Source organism: Cottoperca gobio, unplaced genomic scaffold (genome assembly GCF_900634415.1).
Source record: "Cottoperca gobio unplaced genomic scaffold, fCotGob3.1 fCotGob3_7arrow_ctg1, whole genome shotgun sequence".
NCBI lineage: Eukaryota > Metazoa > Chordata > Actinopteri > Perciformes > Bovichtidae > Cottoperca > Cottoperca gobio.
Genome location: NW_021167069.1, coordinates 20,001 through 38,311, shown reverse-complemented (window position 1 = coordinate 38,311; position 18,311 = coordinate 20,001). Strand labels below are relative to the sequence as shown.

The 18,311-nt window shown below is 43.1% G+C and overlaps 3 protein-coding genes across 6 annotated transcripts in view; all 3 read right to left on the bottom strand.

The window, feature by feature from the left end:
* Positions 1–1,392: 1,392 nt before the first annotated feature.
* Positions 1,393–3,296, bottom strand: rpl22l1 (ribosomal protein L22-like 1). Its single transcript, XM_029428407.1, has 4 exons — positions 3,251–3,296; positions 2,404–2,517; positions 2,026–2,147; positions 1,393–1,570 (listed from the first exon to the last, which is right to left on the bottom strand). Exons 1-4 carry the CDS (start codon positions 3,257–3,259, stop codon positions 1,423–1,425), a joined length of 393 nt encoding a protein of 130 aa, XP_029284267.1. The 5' UTR covers positions 3,260–3,296; the 3' UTR covers positions 1,393–1,422.
* A 1,485-nt stretch (positions 3,297–4,781) lies between these two features.
* On the bottom strand, positions 4,782–10,056 carry LOC115006278 (eukaryotic translation initiation factor 5A-1-like). Of its 2 annotated transcripts, none has more exons than XM_029428409.1 (5): positions 9,926–10,056; positions 8,098–8,285; positions 7,302–7,406; positions 6,570–6,701; positions 4,782–5,934 (listed from the first exon to the last, which is right to left on the bottom strand). In XM_029428409.1, exons 1-5 carry the CDS (start codon positions 10,044–10,046, stop codon positions 5,869–5,871), a joined length of 612 nt encoding a protein of 203 aa, XP_029284269.1. In that variant the 5' UTR covers positions 10,047–10,056; the 3' UTR covers positions 4,782–5,868. The 2 variants fall into 2 exon arrangements, with proteins under 2 accessions (XP_029284269.1, XP_029284270.1); XM_029428410.1 differs by lacking the exon at positions 9,926–10,056 and adding an exon at positions 8,519–9,180.
* A 4,288-nt stretch (positions 10,057–14,344) lies between these two features.
* The window catches only part of LOC115006279 (traf2 and NCK-interacting protein kinase-like), a 23,658-nt gene continuing 19,691 nt past the window's right edge, over positions 14,345–18,311 (bottom strand). For 2 of the 3 annotated variants that reach the window (XM_029428411.1, XM_029428413.1), the window contains 3 exons: positions 18,193–18,311; positions 15,773–15,912; positions 14,345–15,458 (listed from right to left, as the gene is read on the bottom strand). The exon at positions 18,193–18,311 is cut by the window's right edge and continues 41 nt beyond it. In XM_029428411.1, coding sequence (XP_029284271.1) covers positions 15,375–15,458; positions 15,773–15,912; positions 18,193–18,311 — 343 coding nt within the window. In that variant the 3' untranslated portion in view covers positions 14,345–15,374. The remainder of the gene's footprint in view (positions 15,459–15,772; positions 15,913–18,192) is intronic. The other variant, XM_029428414.1, reaches the window with a different exon arrangement.

Genomic DNA, 18,311 nt, shown 5'->3' with positions numbered 1-18,311 from the left:
AGAATGTGCACATGCGCAGTGAGGACACATCTCCTCAAAACTCCAGAAATATAAGAAACTTGTGTTTCGCTGGTAAAAGTTTAAATAAAGTTCTGCTTGTTTGAACAATTGTAGTTTGAGATATCGATGAGGGAGGACACTTACAGAACTCTGACGAGTTTATATTAAATATAACTTTAAAAACACATTTCCTGATGACGCAGGGATCTACTGCCCCCCCCCACCCACCCACCACTGAAGCCAGCAGGTTTAACGCACCAGAATAAAGCAGAACCGGCCCCACCCCGACCTGTGGAGGAGCTATATATATATATATATATATATATATATGCTTTACACTGCGGGCTCAACATGTTCATTACAGCTGTTTTGTATTTCTTTATTTCCAGATGTGTGCATTTTGTAAATGTTTAGATTAAATTGTGAGTTTGTTAAATAATCCAATAACTTGTATCTACAGATTTCAGAGCAGCTGGAGGTGGAGGCATTCCTGAGGGGTCGCGCTTTATACACAACAGATGAAGGAGAGTGAATCCAGACACACACACACACACACACACACTCCCCCCTTTCTGTTTAAGGGAGTGAAGGTTGGAGCCCGTCAGAGATGGAGATGCTCATGCCGGGGTGTCAGTGAACACATTGCAAGATAAAGATCTATGTGTGCATTGGAGTATTAAATGAGAACATGAACTTATGATTTAAAATGTCTGATGTTACGTCATGTCCGGTGTGCTGCAGCCTGTGATGTCATCAGTTTAACGGAAAGGTTACACGGCAGGAATGATCTCAGTACAGAGTTTAAATTGTATTATTGAGAATAAAATCCAAACGATAGTACCTCCGACTCTGGATTTGGTACTTTAATACCCAAACTGTGCCTGAAGTCTTCCAGGGTATGCACGCACAAACAGCTGCTGCAGCGCCACCTGGTGGTCATCTAGTGCACTGCTGCACTGTCTGCAGGCTGATGACAGGAACGTGTTCATGATATACATTTAGTATGTTCATTCTTGTACAGGCTTCACAATGAAACTACATGTTTAAATAAATTCAATATACTGATCATGACGTTTAATCGAACCCTCAGTTAAAACGTCCACGGAGGATTTATTGCAGGGAGGTGTACCTAATAAACTGAGCATAGATAAATACATTATCCTGATGGGTGACGGGGTTATTTGTGAATGAAGTATTTTACTAAAAATAAATACAATAAGAAATAATCATCCATAAAGTTCCTTTGTTTTAAACACTTTAAATAAAATAAATAGTTTGGTCTTTAAAGTGTCAGTAAATGTGCATCCTATCTTCCTAAGTAAAGACGCCACACCTGTCACCTGTCACACCTGCAGGGAACAGCACAATACAAATAAACACGAGAGAGAAAAGTGATTTTCCACATTTATTGCGACGGGCTGTTCACTCGTCTGCCTCCGACTCCTCGTCGTCGTCCTGACTGATCTGGAAGTAACGCAGCTCGTACGTCTCCTTGTCTGACGCCACCACCCTCAGCCAGTCACGGAGGTTGTTCTTCTTCAGGTACTTCTTCGTGAGGTACTTCAGATACCTGGCGGGGGGGCGGTGGGGTCTGTTAGTACCAGACTTATTGCAATGAAATGTGCACTAATACAGTTTAAGTAAAGTTGGATTTAAGGCTTTTAAAAAAAATGTTACTCAATTAAATTTACCACAACGAGTTTTACCCAAATGTTTAATGTAAGATAAATAAGATAGAAAGTAAGATTACCACGAGAGGCATTCAGTAAATAAAAGCAATAATTTTGTGATTTTAAACGTCAGAAAAGAACAACCCTACTTCCCATGTTTTAGAATTCAAGATGTTTAAAAGATTTAATAAAGACATTAAAATACCAATTAGGCTTTATTTGTAATTAATGCCTTTTAAGACTTAAATCTGGAACATTTTTCATTCCATTTTTTATGTAGGCAACCGCTTTGATCATAGTAATAATAATGTGAGGTTTAAAGCGTTCAGTAGAACGAGCTGCAGCTCTTCTTCACCTTTTGGAGAACTGATTCTCAGACGTGACGTTGATCTTGTTCTTCATGCGGGCGACCTGGACGGTGTTACCCAGGTTCCCCGTCTTTCCGTTGACCTTTATTCTCTCTTTGAGGAAGATTTCCTGTTGGACAGAACACATTGACGCACTAGGGAAGAGAACCCTAGTAAATGCGGCGCTAGGGAAGGCAGCCCTAGTCCAGACACGGGGTTAGCCGCTTGCAAAGATCACTAAATTACGGAAACATTAAGGTGTTACATAATCTGAGAGGAATGTTCCACTGGGTTGTTTAGTTTTAACTCACATCTGTGACAATTAAAGTGTTTTATTTAGTGCATATTTAACACTTTAAGGGTTTATAAAGTGCAGTAGGACTTACAAAGTTTGCAGAGTCCAGGATCCCGTCCTCCACAGGGTGGGTCAGGTCCAAGGTGAACTTCCATGCAGCTCCCTTTTTGTTCTTCCTGCCAACATTTGGCCTCTTTTGTTTGAGCTTTGAAGCATAAAAAGAAACCTGATCAGAAACTTGTGTTGGCAGCATCACACATCTGATTCTGTATTCTAGTATCTCTTTGTGGACAAATGTTCATAAAAACCTAGTTTCCATGCTAGTTAGTGAAGCTTGGTGAGTTTTATCTCAAATTACATTTAGCCATTAAACATTTTGTTAAGAGAAATAACAAATAGATAGTATTGCCTTACTGAGCCATATAACAAGGTCTTGGCAAAACTGACGAGTACTATTTAAATAGGCAGTAGTCCTTTAAAGTTTAACAGTGATACAAGTAATTTGAACTCTTTAGGAAATGCGGGATATTACAAACAGCAGACATGTAACTTCTATATTTTAAGCTATGAGAAGGATAGCTATTATGAAAGTTATGCCGAACTGACTAGTGGGCTCTAAACTTCACGTACACATTATAAACACAAGTAAATTGGAGTAAAAACCACTGATATGAAAAAAAACATAATTTAATCTATGGAGATTGGCTTCCTGTCACGGACTAACTGATGGAACACGTTCCAGACTACAAGCTAAATGCTAACTCTGCTAGCTTCTTGGTTTCCTTCGCTCTAAACACACTTCATGTTTAACACGTCGCTGCACGCTGAACACTTCATGCGGGGGGGCTGCTTTTAGGAGATAAACACTGGAAGAAGTGGGGAAATTATAGTAATTTATAACAAACTGCGCGAATTCAGGAAGAGCTGCCAGGACTTACCTGCGCCATGTTGAGAGAGAGGACGTGAAAGGGAGAACCGGACGTGACGCAGCAGTGACGTAGTTGGCTCTGCGTGGCACGCCCTTACCAAATATGGTAACCCCAGAATCGCTGCAGAAATACACATTTCCACACATAATTCTGCAAAACTAGCTCGATTAACGAGCAGACTGAAGACCTGCCGAACTTTTAACTGTCAAATGTTTATTTTAGATTCATTTCACCAGCAACACCGGAAGTTATATTTAAATGTCACATAGTTTTGTCTCAACTGGACATGAAGGTCCAAAGGTCAACTATAGTCAAAACACACCGATAATAAACCATGCTGAGCCTGTTTAATCATTCACTACACACACACACACACACACACACACACTACCCTGGGCCTCTCAGACCAGCAATGTTCATTCAGCTGCATTTGTATGGTTTAAACACACACACAGAAAATAAACCCCCCCCTGATGAGTCAGAGAAACCAAAATAGTCACATGTTTAACATGCATCTTTCTTTCCATTGTGGTGCCACTGCAGGGTGTGTCTGAGTCCGAGAACAAAAGATGCTTCAGCACATAAGAGAAGTAATCCATACAACTGTGTACACATCATGAACTGCTGATGCACGGGCTCCTTCTCCTCGTCAGCTGTTTCAATCGACCTTCAGTGGCAAAAAGAAGTCATCCGTTTGCCTTTTACCTTCTATCTTTCATACACTTAATGGCAACAGTATTTATAATCATTTTCAACACATTAGGTTTATATAAATAACATCTTAATTAACTGAATTGTTCATGTTTTGGGGGCTTTATTCTTTTGTCCGTCTGGAGGAGTGTCGGTGTGGATCTGTTTCCACCATCTGCACTTTGGAAAGACTTACTGAAGTTCAGGTGAACACTGTCCTGTGTTCAAGGCTCCATCCAGGTGTTCTGGTCCCTTTGCAGAGTAGGATGTGAGGCACTGACCCACCGCTGCGTACACTTTCTAATGTGGTCAATGCATTAAAAAGCTCACATAATGTACTCGAGTAGTTTCACTGACACGTCACCTCTGTGCAAGCAGCTCGTCATTGTTTTACAAGTACAAGTTGAGCAAAAGGCCGAAGCACTTGAGCCTGAACTGTATCCAGATATCTAGAATAGAATACACCTCAGCAGGTTTGACCCTCGTAGGGTTGTTGCAAATGACTTTTATTACCCAGTAAATCACATGTCGTTGCTCTGGTAAATTAAGGCGCTATACAAATTAGTTGCCTTGCGATATACAGGTAATGACAATAACCGTGAGGTACACATGCATATTTAGTTTCAGTTCATCGGTCGTCTTTCCAACTAAACATTAAGGTCATTCTTTCCTTTGTGTAGTTGCATGTTTACCTCCGCCTCACAACTCCAGCTTTAAGTGCAACTCATGCCATAAAATCATCGATGGATTTACTTATTTTTGCTAAGATGAACACTTTAATGTCTGCACGGTGCTTCACTTTGAAACTATACAATTACTGGATATATTCGAGACAGAAAACCAGACGTCGTTTGCAGTTTTTGTCCATTTGTTTCATCGTTTTATTTTTTTGCCATCTCCAGTCAGGTGACAAAGGCCTCGAGTGAACAAAACGTTTGCAACTCTACCACCCTCCCCAAACCGATGGAGTCCCTCAAAAGAAACACGCCTCACTGCAAACCCGCCTCCCACATTTCGGAGGCCCACAACGCTACACTCATGCCTCTCAAAACAAAATATAACACTCCTTTTGTATTGGGGGGGGATGGCCGAGGCAGCGGGGCGAGCCCTCGTCTGCCCCGGTGGACGAGAGGTGTGAGCGCACAGGACCCTCACGCCCCTCAAACTTCTACACAGACAAGAGACTGGCATCACAAGGGTAAATCACTGAAGTTTCTGTTCTGGGGGGGGGGGGAGAAAAAAAAAACAAACACACTTCTCTTTTCTTGGTTTTGAGCTTTGACATGCTGGGGTGGACCTCAAGTGCTCATAAGTGCTCGCCACCACCAATCCCAGCGGTTAGGAGAAAAACGGACCTTGTCGAGCCCAACCGTCAGGAACCAGAGCAAAGGCCGTGCTGAAAGCGGGATGGCTGCTAGAGGGATGGCCTAAACCGGAATATAGCATCTACAGGGGCTACCCTCCCTCCCACTGCTTTTACAACTCAAAAACTGCCCCCCTCCCATCTAAAAGGCTTTAGACCTGCTATACTCAAGAATATAAAAAAAATAATCATACAAAAGCTGAATCCCGTTGTTATTTAAACATTCAGGAATGTGAGTGGCGAAACCAACATTTGAAGGCAAAAATAAGCAGGAATGAGCAACTGATCATTATTTTTAAAGTTGTTTTATATAAAGTAGATTGTTACCAAACAAAACCTCAGTGATCAGGCAGAGGCCCACGCAGCGAGCTGCAGTGGAACTTTCCCAACAGCAATGGAGAAGAGAAATGAAAAGGGGAGGAGGGAAAAAAAACAAAAGATCAATGATGAGAGAAATCACAACAGGATGATTGAGGTTGTCTGTGAAGGCCGACGCTTTGGTGACAGAACCAATGAGAATGCAAGAGACTGGTTGTGGGTGGTGCTTGTTGCCTGGGCAGCAAAGTCCGTCTCCCTATTTGCTGGCCAAGACCTTGGTAGCAACAGCACATTCCTCCCCCATGGCAGAAATCACGGTGACCTGCAGAGCACACAACATGTTCGAGTCAATCATCTGAAACTTTACACACTCGGCCCGCACGCCTCACATGCGCGCCCGGTTAACAACGTTCTGCTTTTAATTCAGGACTGAATCCAGTTGCGTTCAACAGAGTGAAAATTAACAATATTAAAATTATGAAACACATGGCAGACACATTGAGATGCTATTTATGCCGCACACAACGTCAAGAATTTGCCATGTGGTCATTTACACGTTCAGTTTCTGGTGTCAGACCGCACCATGGAGTATCTTGTGACCCTGAGAAGTCATTTAATACATCTGTGCAGTGGTTCTGCAGATACAGAATACAGCCTTCCTCGACCGACTCCTCGGTCATAACTCTCCGATACTGATTTTTTACAGAGTTTGAACGCATCATAATGGGAACCCCCCCCCCTAGCGTTAGCTGCTGTTCGCCTTTGTTTTTCTTAGTATAGAAAATGTGTTTGGGACGAACAGATCTTCAGCTCTGCGTCCATTGTGGCGCTTTCAACACAAGTGACAGGAATAAATAAAACACGTCATCTCAACTGAGACCTGGTTAAACTTGGTTAAACTTCGTGGCCCCCTACAGGGGACATTTGTGAATATTCATGAATATAAATCCAGCTTACCATGAATTCATCACCAGCTTCAAACTTTGTCTCGATCTCCTTGCCGATTTCGCTTTCAGGGACACGCAGGTCCTCCCTGATTTCCCCGTTGTCGCTCATCAAGGACATGTAGCTCTCGTTTATGTTAACCAGCTGGGGAGGTGGACAAACCAGTCATTTAGTCAAACTGCAACGCAACACGGTTGACCTTATTCTAAAAAAAGTAAAAGGATAATTTTTTATTTGCTATGGCGCACATCTTTAGATGTCAGGTGTTCTCCAGCATTAAACCTCAAACCAGATGTTAGAGCAAAGTGTCTCATTAGAAACATTAATAACACCTGCATCTTCCACGAGATATAATCCAGTTATGTTTACATTGATTATAGTTTGGAGATCACGGCAGTAGTTTACATATTTCTTGTTCGTATTGGAAGATGGCACTCAAAGTGAGGGGATTGATTTATTTAAATCACAAGCAGAACTATTTTCAAAGCCAATATTTGAAGCACTGGATTTTTTTTGCTTCTACTAACAAGATTAATAAAACACCATGTGGATTACAGAATGTGCCCATGATCAGACTACTGGTACATTTCTGGCTGATGTAATTTATGCAAATAGCCAGCTGGTACTGACCTTAAAGCTCAAGAGCACAGGTCACATATCTTTCCAAATTGAGGTATGCATCCTTCGGTTAACTGCAGCGACAGTGATAATTAAGTTCCAGATGAATTGTGCCCGCATGCGTACCTGGTAGTCTATCCTCTTGATGGAGGGAACATCCATGTTGTGGGTGGAGGGGCACATATCTTCATGCTTCTTGTTGGTGAAGATGTCGATACCAACCATGTTAACCTACAGAAGAAATGCTGGTTTATTACAAAGTAATGTCAAGTATTTAAGAAACCCGTCAGCGAACTAAAGACAAAAACAGGAGGCTTATGAAATCAGTACAAACATACAAATAAGGGCTGCAGGATGCGAGGAAAAGATACAACGCTGAAGAGAAACAGAAAATAAATGTTATTTCTAATATTTGGGGAGGTGCAGTTTTCTGCAGTCATCTTTTGGGATGTGTTTATCATGCATGTTGACATTGCGATGACAACATTGTGCAGCCCAAACATGAAAACAAACACAAAATGACAATATGGTGAATAACCTGTAGACTAGGATTTAGGTAAGACATGAATCATTTAAAAAAGGGCTGTACTTCACATTTCTTTAGATCATTAAATAAGTGAGGGCAACTTTGAAAATGTACAAGAATCTTAATTGTTCCATTTATTGTGGTTAATTCCCATTGGAGGGCAAAGTACACGTTGGAGCACCTTGGTGTTTATAAAAAGAAGATAAGGAGACTGCATTGCTAAAGCAACACTTCATGCAGCTTGGATCAGACGGGCATGAAATCTGAGCTCCCCAAGGCCCGGCCGAGCCTCGGGTCTCTGACACGGTCAAGTTTTTTATTTCCAAACCCCATTTAAAACTTTGCACTGCCACTTTACAGCTGCTCTCCATAACCATACTATAAGGATCATTTTACCTTGGCATGTCCGTGTTTGCCGGTCTTGGAGGTGGACATCTCCACAATTTTGCAGGGGCGTCCCTTCAGCACCACATACCCGTTCTTACGCAGAGCAGAGCACTGCATAGGGTAGGTGGCGGAGGCGCCAGACTCGCCAGTCGTGAAGTCAAGATCGGGATCTGACATGGTGCGATGGGTCAGCGGTGCTGCAAAGGATATTTACAGAAAATATTTAATATTAAATTATATCAATTTAGCAATGACTTATTCTGAAAACGTACGACTAACCGTGACTAAACTCAAATTGATATCTCTAGTGTTTGAATAATTCCTAATGTGCTAAACACATGCAGTGCCCTGATGTTTTAGTAGTTCGCTGGTTTGTGGAATTCTACAATAGAAACCAATAATAATAATAATAATAATAAAAGCCACAGACCGGGTGGGATTGAGAGATGAACATATTGTTTTGGTCCTTTCATGAGAGTTGTTGACATTAAGAAAACGACTACATCATCAGCCTTGCCCTTTAAATTAAAAAAGTAAGACTGCTGACACCATAAAAATAGCTGAACGTAGTTATAAACAAATTCGTGCGCATGACACCACAAAGATCTGTCCAAAAGGCCTCATGTGAGGAATTCTGTTAGGCTTGATTTGTACCAATGTCATCACTTAATAGTCAAACAACAATATGTTTTAAATGTCTTAATTTGGCTAAATGCTCTCGGGTTAAATGCCAGTCTAATTGCCTTTCCCCTGGCTTCGCTCGGGCCCCTGCAGCCCTCCCAGGGCCCCCCTGTGCGGTTCCAGCGCTACCCTGTAAATCGATATCGCGAGATCTCGGGAAAAGTGACATCCTCATGATCTGTTCCGCAGATTAAATTAAATCCGCAATGAATAATAAAGCCAAACTATAAAAATACAACACAGGCATGTGGAGGCAGACAGCCCGGATCAGCACGAGGCCGGGCGGCTGCGACACTTCAGCTTCTGACGTTAACACTTCTGTTAGCAAACATTACTGAACTTCACAAGTCATCAACACTAACATTAGCTAATTAGAATAACAGACACTGCTTAGAAGATAAAATCATTGACTCTTAGGAGGATAAGAGAGTTATTTCAGTCATCTGACATTAACACATTTGCTAACGCAAGCAAGTTAGCCGGCCTGGAGTTTACAAGTGCCCCAGGGCCAGATAACGGTACAAAGCCAACTCACAATACCGTTACATACGCCACCATTAGCTCATATTGTGCTGGATATGTCAGTTCTACGATCTCTACCCAGTGAACAACACTCGTTATGAGTAACTGATTCTGTCGCAATGTTTATTTACCGCCCGACTGGCGCAGCTGCTTCACAAATAACGTGTACCGTTATCCGACTGCTAGCTAACGCGATGCTAACATGCTAGCAGTCCATTCAGCTCCGTCCAACTGAAAGCTTGACGCTCCTTCGACAACGGCTCGAGCGCGTTGTTGTGTTTTAAGCGCGACATTTATCTGGAGCATCGCGCGACAAACACTCCGCGGACGTTGACCTTCCCGCCGAGCAGCAGACATTAGCGCAGAGAATGACACGCGACTTCCACGGACCGCGCCGCCGAAGGCCGCGTGCCCCTTTGATTCAATCTGGTAACGGTAGCTGGAGCACGGACACCCACACCCCGGCCTGCGACCGACTAACATCCACCGAGAAACAAACAACTACTTCCACAGCTTCTCCAAACACTACACGGAGACTTTAGTGTCACTGAATCCGCTGTAGGTTCACTTAAAAAAACGTTAAGTCCTCCGTTTATCCCCCTCAAGGCAGAAACACGCGCCATGCCACACTTACCTTCCAAGAAAAAGAGGACCGAAAGTGCGCAGGCGCGGCCAACTTTACTGCAGCATCCGTAGAGGGAGAAGGGTGTGTGTGTGTGTGTGTGTGTGTGGGGGGGGTGGGAGGGGGGGGTCATGTGTTCCGGCAGAAAGGGTTGCCAAGTCCGAGCCAGTCAAACCTGGCAACCCATATAGGTCAGCGTGATACATGCAGGCCAACCGCAGGGTTTCAGGGACCAAGAGGCGTCTTTATGGGGCCCTGCTCCGCCACCATTACAATGAATTACACTGTCGTACAAATACATACAATGCATATATAATACATATTTAGGATTTATGATTGAGTACAAATAAAAAACAATAACAAAAGGGCCAGAGGAATCTCACGCGACACAAATAAAAACATAAAAAGTCGCTTTTTGTATATTTCTCAGATGAGAATTGAAGTTCTTTGCTCAACATCTACATCGTGTGGTCACTTGTGTCATAACAAGTATCCAGCATCTCTCCATGACACTGCAAATGCTTTGGCACGTTCATGTGTCTGCTGTTTCCTACATCATCTGAAGCCATGTTGATAAAAGTGTTGTGCTGCTTCTGTCATTACATGCAACACAGAACCAGTTGTCATAATCTGCCAAACATATTCTATATAGATTTCTGTTAGACTTGTTTTTGTAAATGTGGCATGAATTGATGAATTGATGAATTGATGAATTGATGAATTGATGAATTGCTTTAAGGTGAAGTTTGACTTTCACTTATGAGGGTCGGCGGTGTTTACATTCCTCATTTTGTATTCTTCTCCTTTGTCTGTATATGTTTTAATGTAGTGACATGGTATGTCAACAAACTACAGTATAACTGTGAATTATGTATATATATGTATATATATATATATATATATATACATATATATATATATATATATATATATATATATATATATATATATATGTATATATATATATATACACACATATATATATCTATATATATGTGTGTATATATATATATATATATATATATACATATATATATACATATATATATATATATATATATATGTATATATATATATATATATATATATATATATATATATATCTATATATATATATATATATATATATATGTATAGATATATATAGATATATATCTATATCTATATATATCTATATATATATACATATATATATATATATATATATATATATATATATATATATATATATATATATATATATATATAGATATATATATATAGATATGTATATAATAGTTGGCAATTCTTTCTGGTCGACTAATCAACTAATCTTAAAGGACCTTAGGTACTTAATTCATAACAAAACATCTTATTTTATAAGCTCTTTGGATATCTTGTGTGTAAACATGTTCGTTTGTAAAGTAACTGTAAAGCTGTAATATAGTTGTAGTGGAGTTAAAAGTACAATAGTTAAAAAACTATTAGTTAAAAATGACTTCAAGATGCAAATAGCAATGAATTTAAGAGTAAAAGATAATTATTAAGTTCACTCTGCAACATTAAACAAGTCGTGGAAAACTGTTTCATTCAATTGCAAGAAAATCAGAATTTTAAAGAAATAAAGAATAATGAAGATAATATCGCAATAAAATCTAGGAAATGAGATTATACTCAGGGAAACACTCGTCAAGCACATATCTGCATGAGAGACACGTTCATGTTCCTCAGAGGAAGAATTGTGAAACTTTGAAGTCTTAACGTGACTCTAGCACCATCATCAGGTCACATTTTGATGAGTGTAACACTTTAATGTATGACTAAAGACCCTCAGCTGTACTCTAAGTGCATTCCTGAAGAGCAAACGTCAGCATGCTAACATGCATATCATTGTGAGCTTATTAGCATTTAGCTCAGAGCCCTGCGGAGCCTCGGTGCCGCTCAGAGCCACTCATGTGTCTGTCCTGCGACTTTATTACTAACGAAGGTTTTTCTCTTGTCAGATTGTCAGAAAGACTCCAGCATGTTTGTACTTGTTGATAGCGAGTGTGAGGCTCTTCATCACTTCATAGTGCACAAGAACTTAGCTGTTTGAATGAAGATTGTGTGGTTGTGAAAGAATAACAAGCGTGTTATGAAATTAAACACTATCGAGTAAAAAGTAATTGTGTTTTGAGTGTTTTGTGATGAATTCTTTGCAGACGCAGCAGCTGCATTCCCCTTCCTGCCGTGTTCAACTCCATGCAAGGTTCCCACAATGTGCAACATAGAGCTGCACAACGTGCTGTGCTGGGATCAGTGTGCAGTCGTCCAGTCAAGTGCAAAGAAAGAGAGACGCAGGTGTGGTTTGCTGTACAAGGAGAGGACATTTATTGTAGAATTTCCAACATCACAGATGTGTGTTACCAGATTGAGGTCGTCTTTTTGACTGATTCCAGTGATTCAGACAAGGTGAAAACATACACTCACATGCATGTCACACACCTGTGCACACAGCTGCTCATCTACACACACTCACACACACACACTCACAGGCTGACAGCCGTACATACGTTCACAGTCTGGATACGTACAAAAATTGAAATACAAATACAAATAATACCACAATAAAAACATTGTATTTTTTTCTTTTTAGAAATTCTTATAGCTATGTTCTCTATTCTGTAGAAAGACAACTAAGCTTTAATAAGTGAACGTTATTTTTTTGTCTTTCTCTACAATGATCAGTAAGATATCATCATAAACGAAAATCCTTACAGTATATATATCTTCTTATCTACGGTCTCTCACACTGACCTTTATTCACAGGCGGAGTAATGCTCACATCCTGCTCCGCCTACACCAGTCGCATCCTCGAGGATCAATAAAAGAAATATCAAGTAAAACGTGAACCTCTCTCCTCTCGCAGCCCGATCACAACCCCAAAGCGTTTACACTGTCAAAGGGTCCAAAGTAGAAAATGTCATCCGAAGTGATGCTGAGCCCGTCGTGCTCTTTACAAGCTGCTCTGGGTGAGAGCGTCAACTCAAATATAAATGTGATGGTCGACGTAGAATAATCCAGTGTACAATCTTGTCGGACTGTGACTCGTGAGATAAAGCTCCGATGCAGAACGTCCATCTACAGCTCAGTGTTGTGAGATGCTTCAGGGCTCGTGGAGAGGTTGGTCCAGCTTCGACAGTCAGACCAGTCTGTGTATTGCCTTAAACTTACAATTCATAACAAGTGACGACACGTAAAACATGTTTGTCACCATGCAAAATGCACAAGGAAATAAACAGTGAGGAACTACGGAGAGAAAGCGTTAATGTCGGTCTGCGCTCAGCTGAGAGCAACTACAGGACAGTTTACAGCAGGTGCTGCTTCTGTACCCTGTCCTGAACATCGACGTGAGTATTTACAGTGTACACAGAACAGCAGGGACAGAAAGAGGTGGAGGAACAAAAGGTTTCCAGAAGTTGGCAACTACTCTACGCCAACTTCCTCTTGTGAGAAGCGATGTGAAGATTCTTGTTATTGTGTTGCTGTTGCAGCAATAATACCATATCTACAACCTTCCTCCCCCGACCAGACGTGCACCAGGACAGCGTGCAGCAAGTATAAAATCTGTTTCTCTCCTGCAGGGGGGGAGACAGAAGGTGTTCCAGCAGCAGTGAGTGTTCACACTGTGAGCAGCACGTCACAGTCTGTGCACGAGTCTGTGCAGAGCAACGTGCACGTCACAGTCTGTGCAGAGCAACGTGCACGTCACAGTCTGTGCAGAGCAACGTGCACGTCACAGTCTGTGCAGAGCAACGTGCACGTCACAGTCTGTGCAGAGCAACGTGCACGTCGGCCGCGGCTCCACTTCTGGATTCTGATGTGACTAAGCGCTAAGAAGACTCCCTTTAAGGTTTTGCTACAAGATGTGAGTCTAGAAAACATCCATTAAGATTCAGTCATCACTTTGCATCATATATAATCTGAATTCAACATTTGGTCTCCGTGGTTACAGGCTGATTCAGACTACATCCACACCGGCTGCTTGAGGAAAGCTCGACTTGTGTCCACATGTTCAGGTTGTTGTAAAGATTATGAGATGAGTCCGATAAAGTCTCGGTCAGACTACGATATCAGACGGTCTGTAGACTAGTTTCATGCACTGGTGCATTTACAGAGTTTGGGCTTTTTTGCTTCCAGAACACGTGTTCTGTCAGAAAACATCTAAACACACATCAGAGTGTGTGTGTGTAACTGTGTGTGTAGATTTAAACTCTCCACAGCTACATTACATAACGCCTCACGTACATATTAAACACTTGTGATATAAACTGTGTTGATGTGAGTCATGAAGTGGGGAAGCTTCATGATATCTGTTAGTTACATGTATGACCCTGTTCACCTGTAGTGTGTACAACATGTATGAATGTTACAATACATTTCTCTAAAGGAGCTTTTTCTCACACTCTTCAGCAGAAGTCTCCACTTCAGCAGCACTTACATACACCAAACTTTCCACTTTCATTCCTCTCTATATTCTGAAGCTTTGTGCAGAGGGCTTTGTTCACATGTCACTCACAGCTCATGTTATACAGCTTTATATCCACAGCCCCCCTGCAGACTCGTGCTGTGCTACTCTGCAGGGTGCCAGGGAGGAGCTGGTAATACTTTAGATAAAGGAGAGACCGTGCTGCTGGTCTGAGTCAAGAGTGGAGTACACTTTAATATTGTATTTAACGCGAGTAATGTCGTTATCGTATATTTGGCTCTCACCCCGCCGCACCGTTGGCAGGTCGACCTCCAGAAGCTCATTCTCGCTCGTCTGCAGTAAAACATTTGGTCAGAGTTGATTGATGAACTTTGTTTCTAAACGGGAACATGTTTGTGAGAGGAACACACTCAGTGTGGACACAAGACTTAGTGGTGTGGATGAGCTGCAAAGGTTTGGGTTCAGCTCGGAGGGACTTTTAAAACGGTTTTGGTTTTCTTCTTCTGATGCTACAGTAATGTTTCCTCACTATAACACAGCGCAGTACAAGACGTGCGACTGGAGTCAGCACAGCTGCATCACCACCAACGAGCGGAGTGGAAGGACGAGTCGTACTCGCAGTGTGAACACCCTGTAAGAATCATCGATGTGCTACAGAGAGCTGCTCCACAGCGCCGCTCCAGTGGGGAAGTCAAAGGCTACTCGGCGTGATGACAGCGTCCGTTAAAGTCTGGATCAAAACCCTCCAGAGCCGTCCACAGGGAAGGCCACTGTCAGTGTGTGGAGCCACTGCAGCGCCCCCTGGAGTTGGAGGGTATCTATACGGGGGGGGGGGGGCACACTCCCCTGCTCCATCATCCAGCAGCTCGTTGATTTCCTCCACAAACACACACACACACACATCGTACACACACACACACACACACACACACACACAGTGTCCTGCTGTCCTCCCTCTCTCGGGATGCGGCCGATGAGTGAAGAAGAGGAGGGTTGTGTTGTCGCAGGAGAAGGTTACCAGTTCATCATGGAGCTTCTGTTGAGGGTCATGAAGAAGACTTGGCTGCTGCCTCCAGAACGCACCGAGGCGAAGAAAACCTGCAGGCAGGAGGAGACGTGTGTATTCTTTACAAGCAGTCAGCGTGCACTTGTGAGACATGTGTGAACCGTCCATCTGTGTGTGTGTGTGTGTGTGTGTGTGTGTGTGTGTGTGTGTGTGTGTGTGTGTGTGTGTGTGTGTGTGTGAGTGTTACTGTGTGTCAGGTACATATTTAATCCACGTTCAGGTCAGTACAAGTATCAGACAGACGGACAACATCACAGGACTCCTGTTCTTACTTACAGGAAGTGTAAGATAAAGAAGGTGCACCCTGTTTCCACGTGTAGAGACGTCGTGTACATTCCACACTCACCTTGTCGTTCCTCTCCGACAGGAACTTCAGTCGCTGAGCTCGCTTGTGCATGAAAACTCCGTCGAGGTGTCCCGTCTCCACGGAGCGGATCTCAATGGCCTTCTCTCCCCAGCCCATGATCTGGTTGGAGTGGATGTAGGCTGCAGGGACAGGAGAGGGTGCACACACACACACACACACACACACACGCACACGTGCACACACACACACACACACACACGCACACACACACACACACACACACAGAGGGGGATTGCACAGGAGAAGACTCAGCACCGGTCTCACACCCAAGCCAGTCACACTGTGAGGCCTCCTCCTCCTCCTCCTCTTCCTCCTCCTCACCAGGAGATTATTGCAGCAGTTTCTGGTTTAAAGGATCAGCGGCAGATAACGCGACAGGTAACGCAGGACAGCGCAACAGGAAGCGTGCTGGGTTTCCGCTGATGTTGATGTCAGTAATTAGATTTAAATGAATTGTTGGAGCACCTCTGACTGACGCTGGAGGTCTGAACTCTGCATGTGAGCAGCATTAGTGAAGAAGACTGAACACTTTTACTCTGAAGCATCAGCAGCAGGAAGTGTTTGTTTATCATTAGCAGTTGAGCCAATTAGATCAGAAACTCGGCGGAGGCCATCTTGTTTTAGGACTAAAGTGTGCGAAGCAGAGAGAAAGCATCAGCAGAGGTCCGGCTGGTAATGATGTGCCCCTTCCTCTGTCACAGAAATAACATCCAGGGGGAGCTCTCTTTGTTTCCCCCTCTTGTGTTGTTGTTGAGGGATGAAAACGCTACGACGATGCAGGTTCTATGTTTCGTCTTGGGGGGGGGGGGGGGGGGGGGTCTTAGGCCGGGCTTGGCTGTGAGAAACTCTGGTCTGACAGTAAAATACACACAAACATGTTAACAAGAGATGATGTCCACACGCAGAACACAGAGCGTCACTCAAACATCATCAATCAGGATATTGCACACTGACAGCTGAGGATCAGGGCGAGCGCTAAAACACGGAGCCTGCGATCCACTCGGATCCTAAGATCCAAGATCCATCCTTGATGTGCTCGAGTTTCCTCTTCATGTGGTTTGATTGAGTTGCTAACAACAGACTCATGATGCTCTGCACTTTTACTTTGTGGAAGATCACACATAACTTGTTGGAGCTCATGCAATCAAGGATGAATGTAAGGATGTGGGTATAAATATTTCACTGTCGTACAGACGCACAACACACAAGCATTTCCCCCAACACATTTAAAAAAGAGTGTGTGTGTGTGTGTGTGTGTGTGTGTGTGTGTGTGCGTGTGCGTGCGTGCGTGTGTGTGTGGTCAGCTCATGCAGTAGATGGATGTTCAACACTTGACATTAAAGAGATACATTCAGTTTTTGGGTTGTTCTTCTCAACTCAGCTGTAAAGTGATGAAAACATGTCATCAGTCATCAGACTGCTCCATGAACACTTTTAATTTAAATTGTTGTCCTTTAGTTAAACTTGTACCTTCTGTGTACGTGTGCAGCTTCGGCTCCTGCAGCTGATACACGTCTGTCATCATGTTATCAGAGGTTTTGCTTTCGGCTCAGGTTGTTTCCAGGATTATGGGAAACTCTTGATACATAAATTATGTTTCACTTTCGAGGCATTTTTGCTGCATTCAGGTGGCGTCAGAATAATCTGAAAAATGAGTTCTCAAACGCTCTGAGCAATACAATACGACACATCTTCTTAGTAGCGTCCGTGTTGTTTCCACTTTACGACTTAAAGTTAATGAACACGCCGGAGCGTTAGGCTGTAAGTGAGCCAGTCAGCTAGTCAAACTATTTCCCCGAATCATTCAACAAAATAAAAGCCCCACGCAGGTTATGAAGCGTGGGAGCGTCAGCACGCAGCATCAGTGTCACATGGGGGATTCTGGCTCCTACTATATGTTTTCATCACTTTACGTGTCAACCTCCCAAAAGCCGGTTGTATTCTTTGGAACAGGTGAGACTACAGGTGAGGCTATAGGTAAGGCTACAGGTGAGGCTATAGGTGAGGCTACAGGTGAGGCTACAGGTGAGGCTACAGGTGAGGCTACAGGTGAGGCTACAGGTGAGGCTACAGGTGAGACTACAGGTGAGGCTACAGGTGAGACTACAGGTGAGGCTACAGGTGAGGCTACAGGTGAGGCTACAGGTGAGACTACAGGTGAGGCTACAGGTGAGACTACAGGTGAGGCTACAGGTGAGACTACAGGTGAGGCTACAGGTGAGGCTACAGGTGAGACTTCTTGTTTAAAGGCAGGAGAGAGAGGAGTGCTGCTTTGAACGGAGGAGGAGTGGTAGGTAGATAGTAGTGAAGGTGAAAGATGATCTGCTGAGACCGCTTATAGAGGTCAGAGGTCAGAGGTCAGGGGGTTCAGGGAGAAGCGAGCTGATTGGTTGACGTACCGACGGAGGTGGGCATCTCGCCCCACTGCAGCACCACGTCTTTGGTGATGCGTCCGTAGGTGTTGACGTAGACGCCCTCGTCCTCGTAGCACAGCAGCATCTCCATGCCGTCCGTCTTG

What these genes read in the sequence shown, in the direction of transcription:
- rpl22l1 (XM_029428407.1), bottom strand. An exon ending in TCCTGGACTCTGCAAACTTT is followed by an intron (nt 2,148 to 2,403) that starts GTAAGTCCTACT and finishes TCTGTCCAACAG; the next exon opens with GAAATCTTCCTCAAAGAGAG. An exon ending in GAGAATCAGTTCTCCAAAAG is followed by an intron (nt 1,571 to 2,025) that starts GTGAAGAAGAGC and finishes CCCCCCCGCCAG; the next exon opens with GTATCTGAAGTACCTCACGA.
- LOC115006278 (XM_029428409.1), bottom strand. Translation starts at nt 10,046, where the DNA reads ATGACCCCCCCCTCCCACCCCCCCCACACACACACACACACACACACA. An exon ending in GGTCCTCTTTTTCTTGGAAG is followed by an intron (nt 8,286 to 9,925) that starts GTAAGTGTGGCA and finishes TATCCTTTGCAG; the next exon opens with CACCGCTGACCCATCGCACC. An exon ending in GCAAACACGGACATGCCAAG is followed by an intron (nt 7,407 to 8,097) that starts GTAAAATGATCC and finishes TTTCTTCTGTAG; the next exon opens with GTTAACATGGTTGGTATCGA.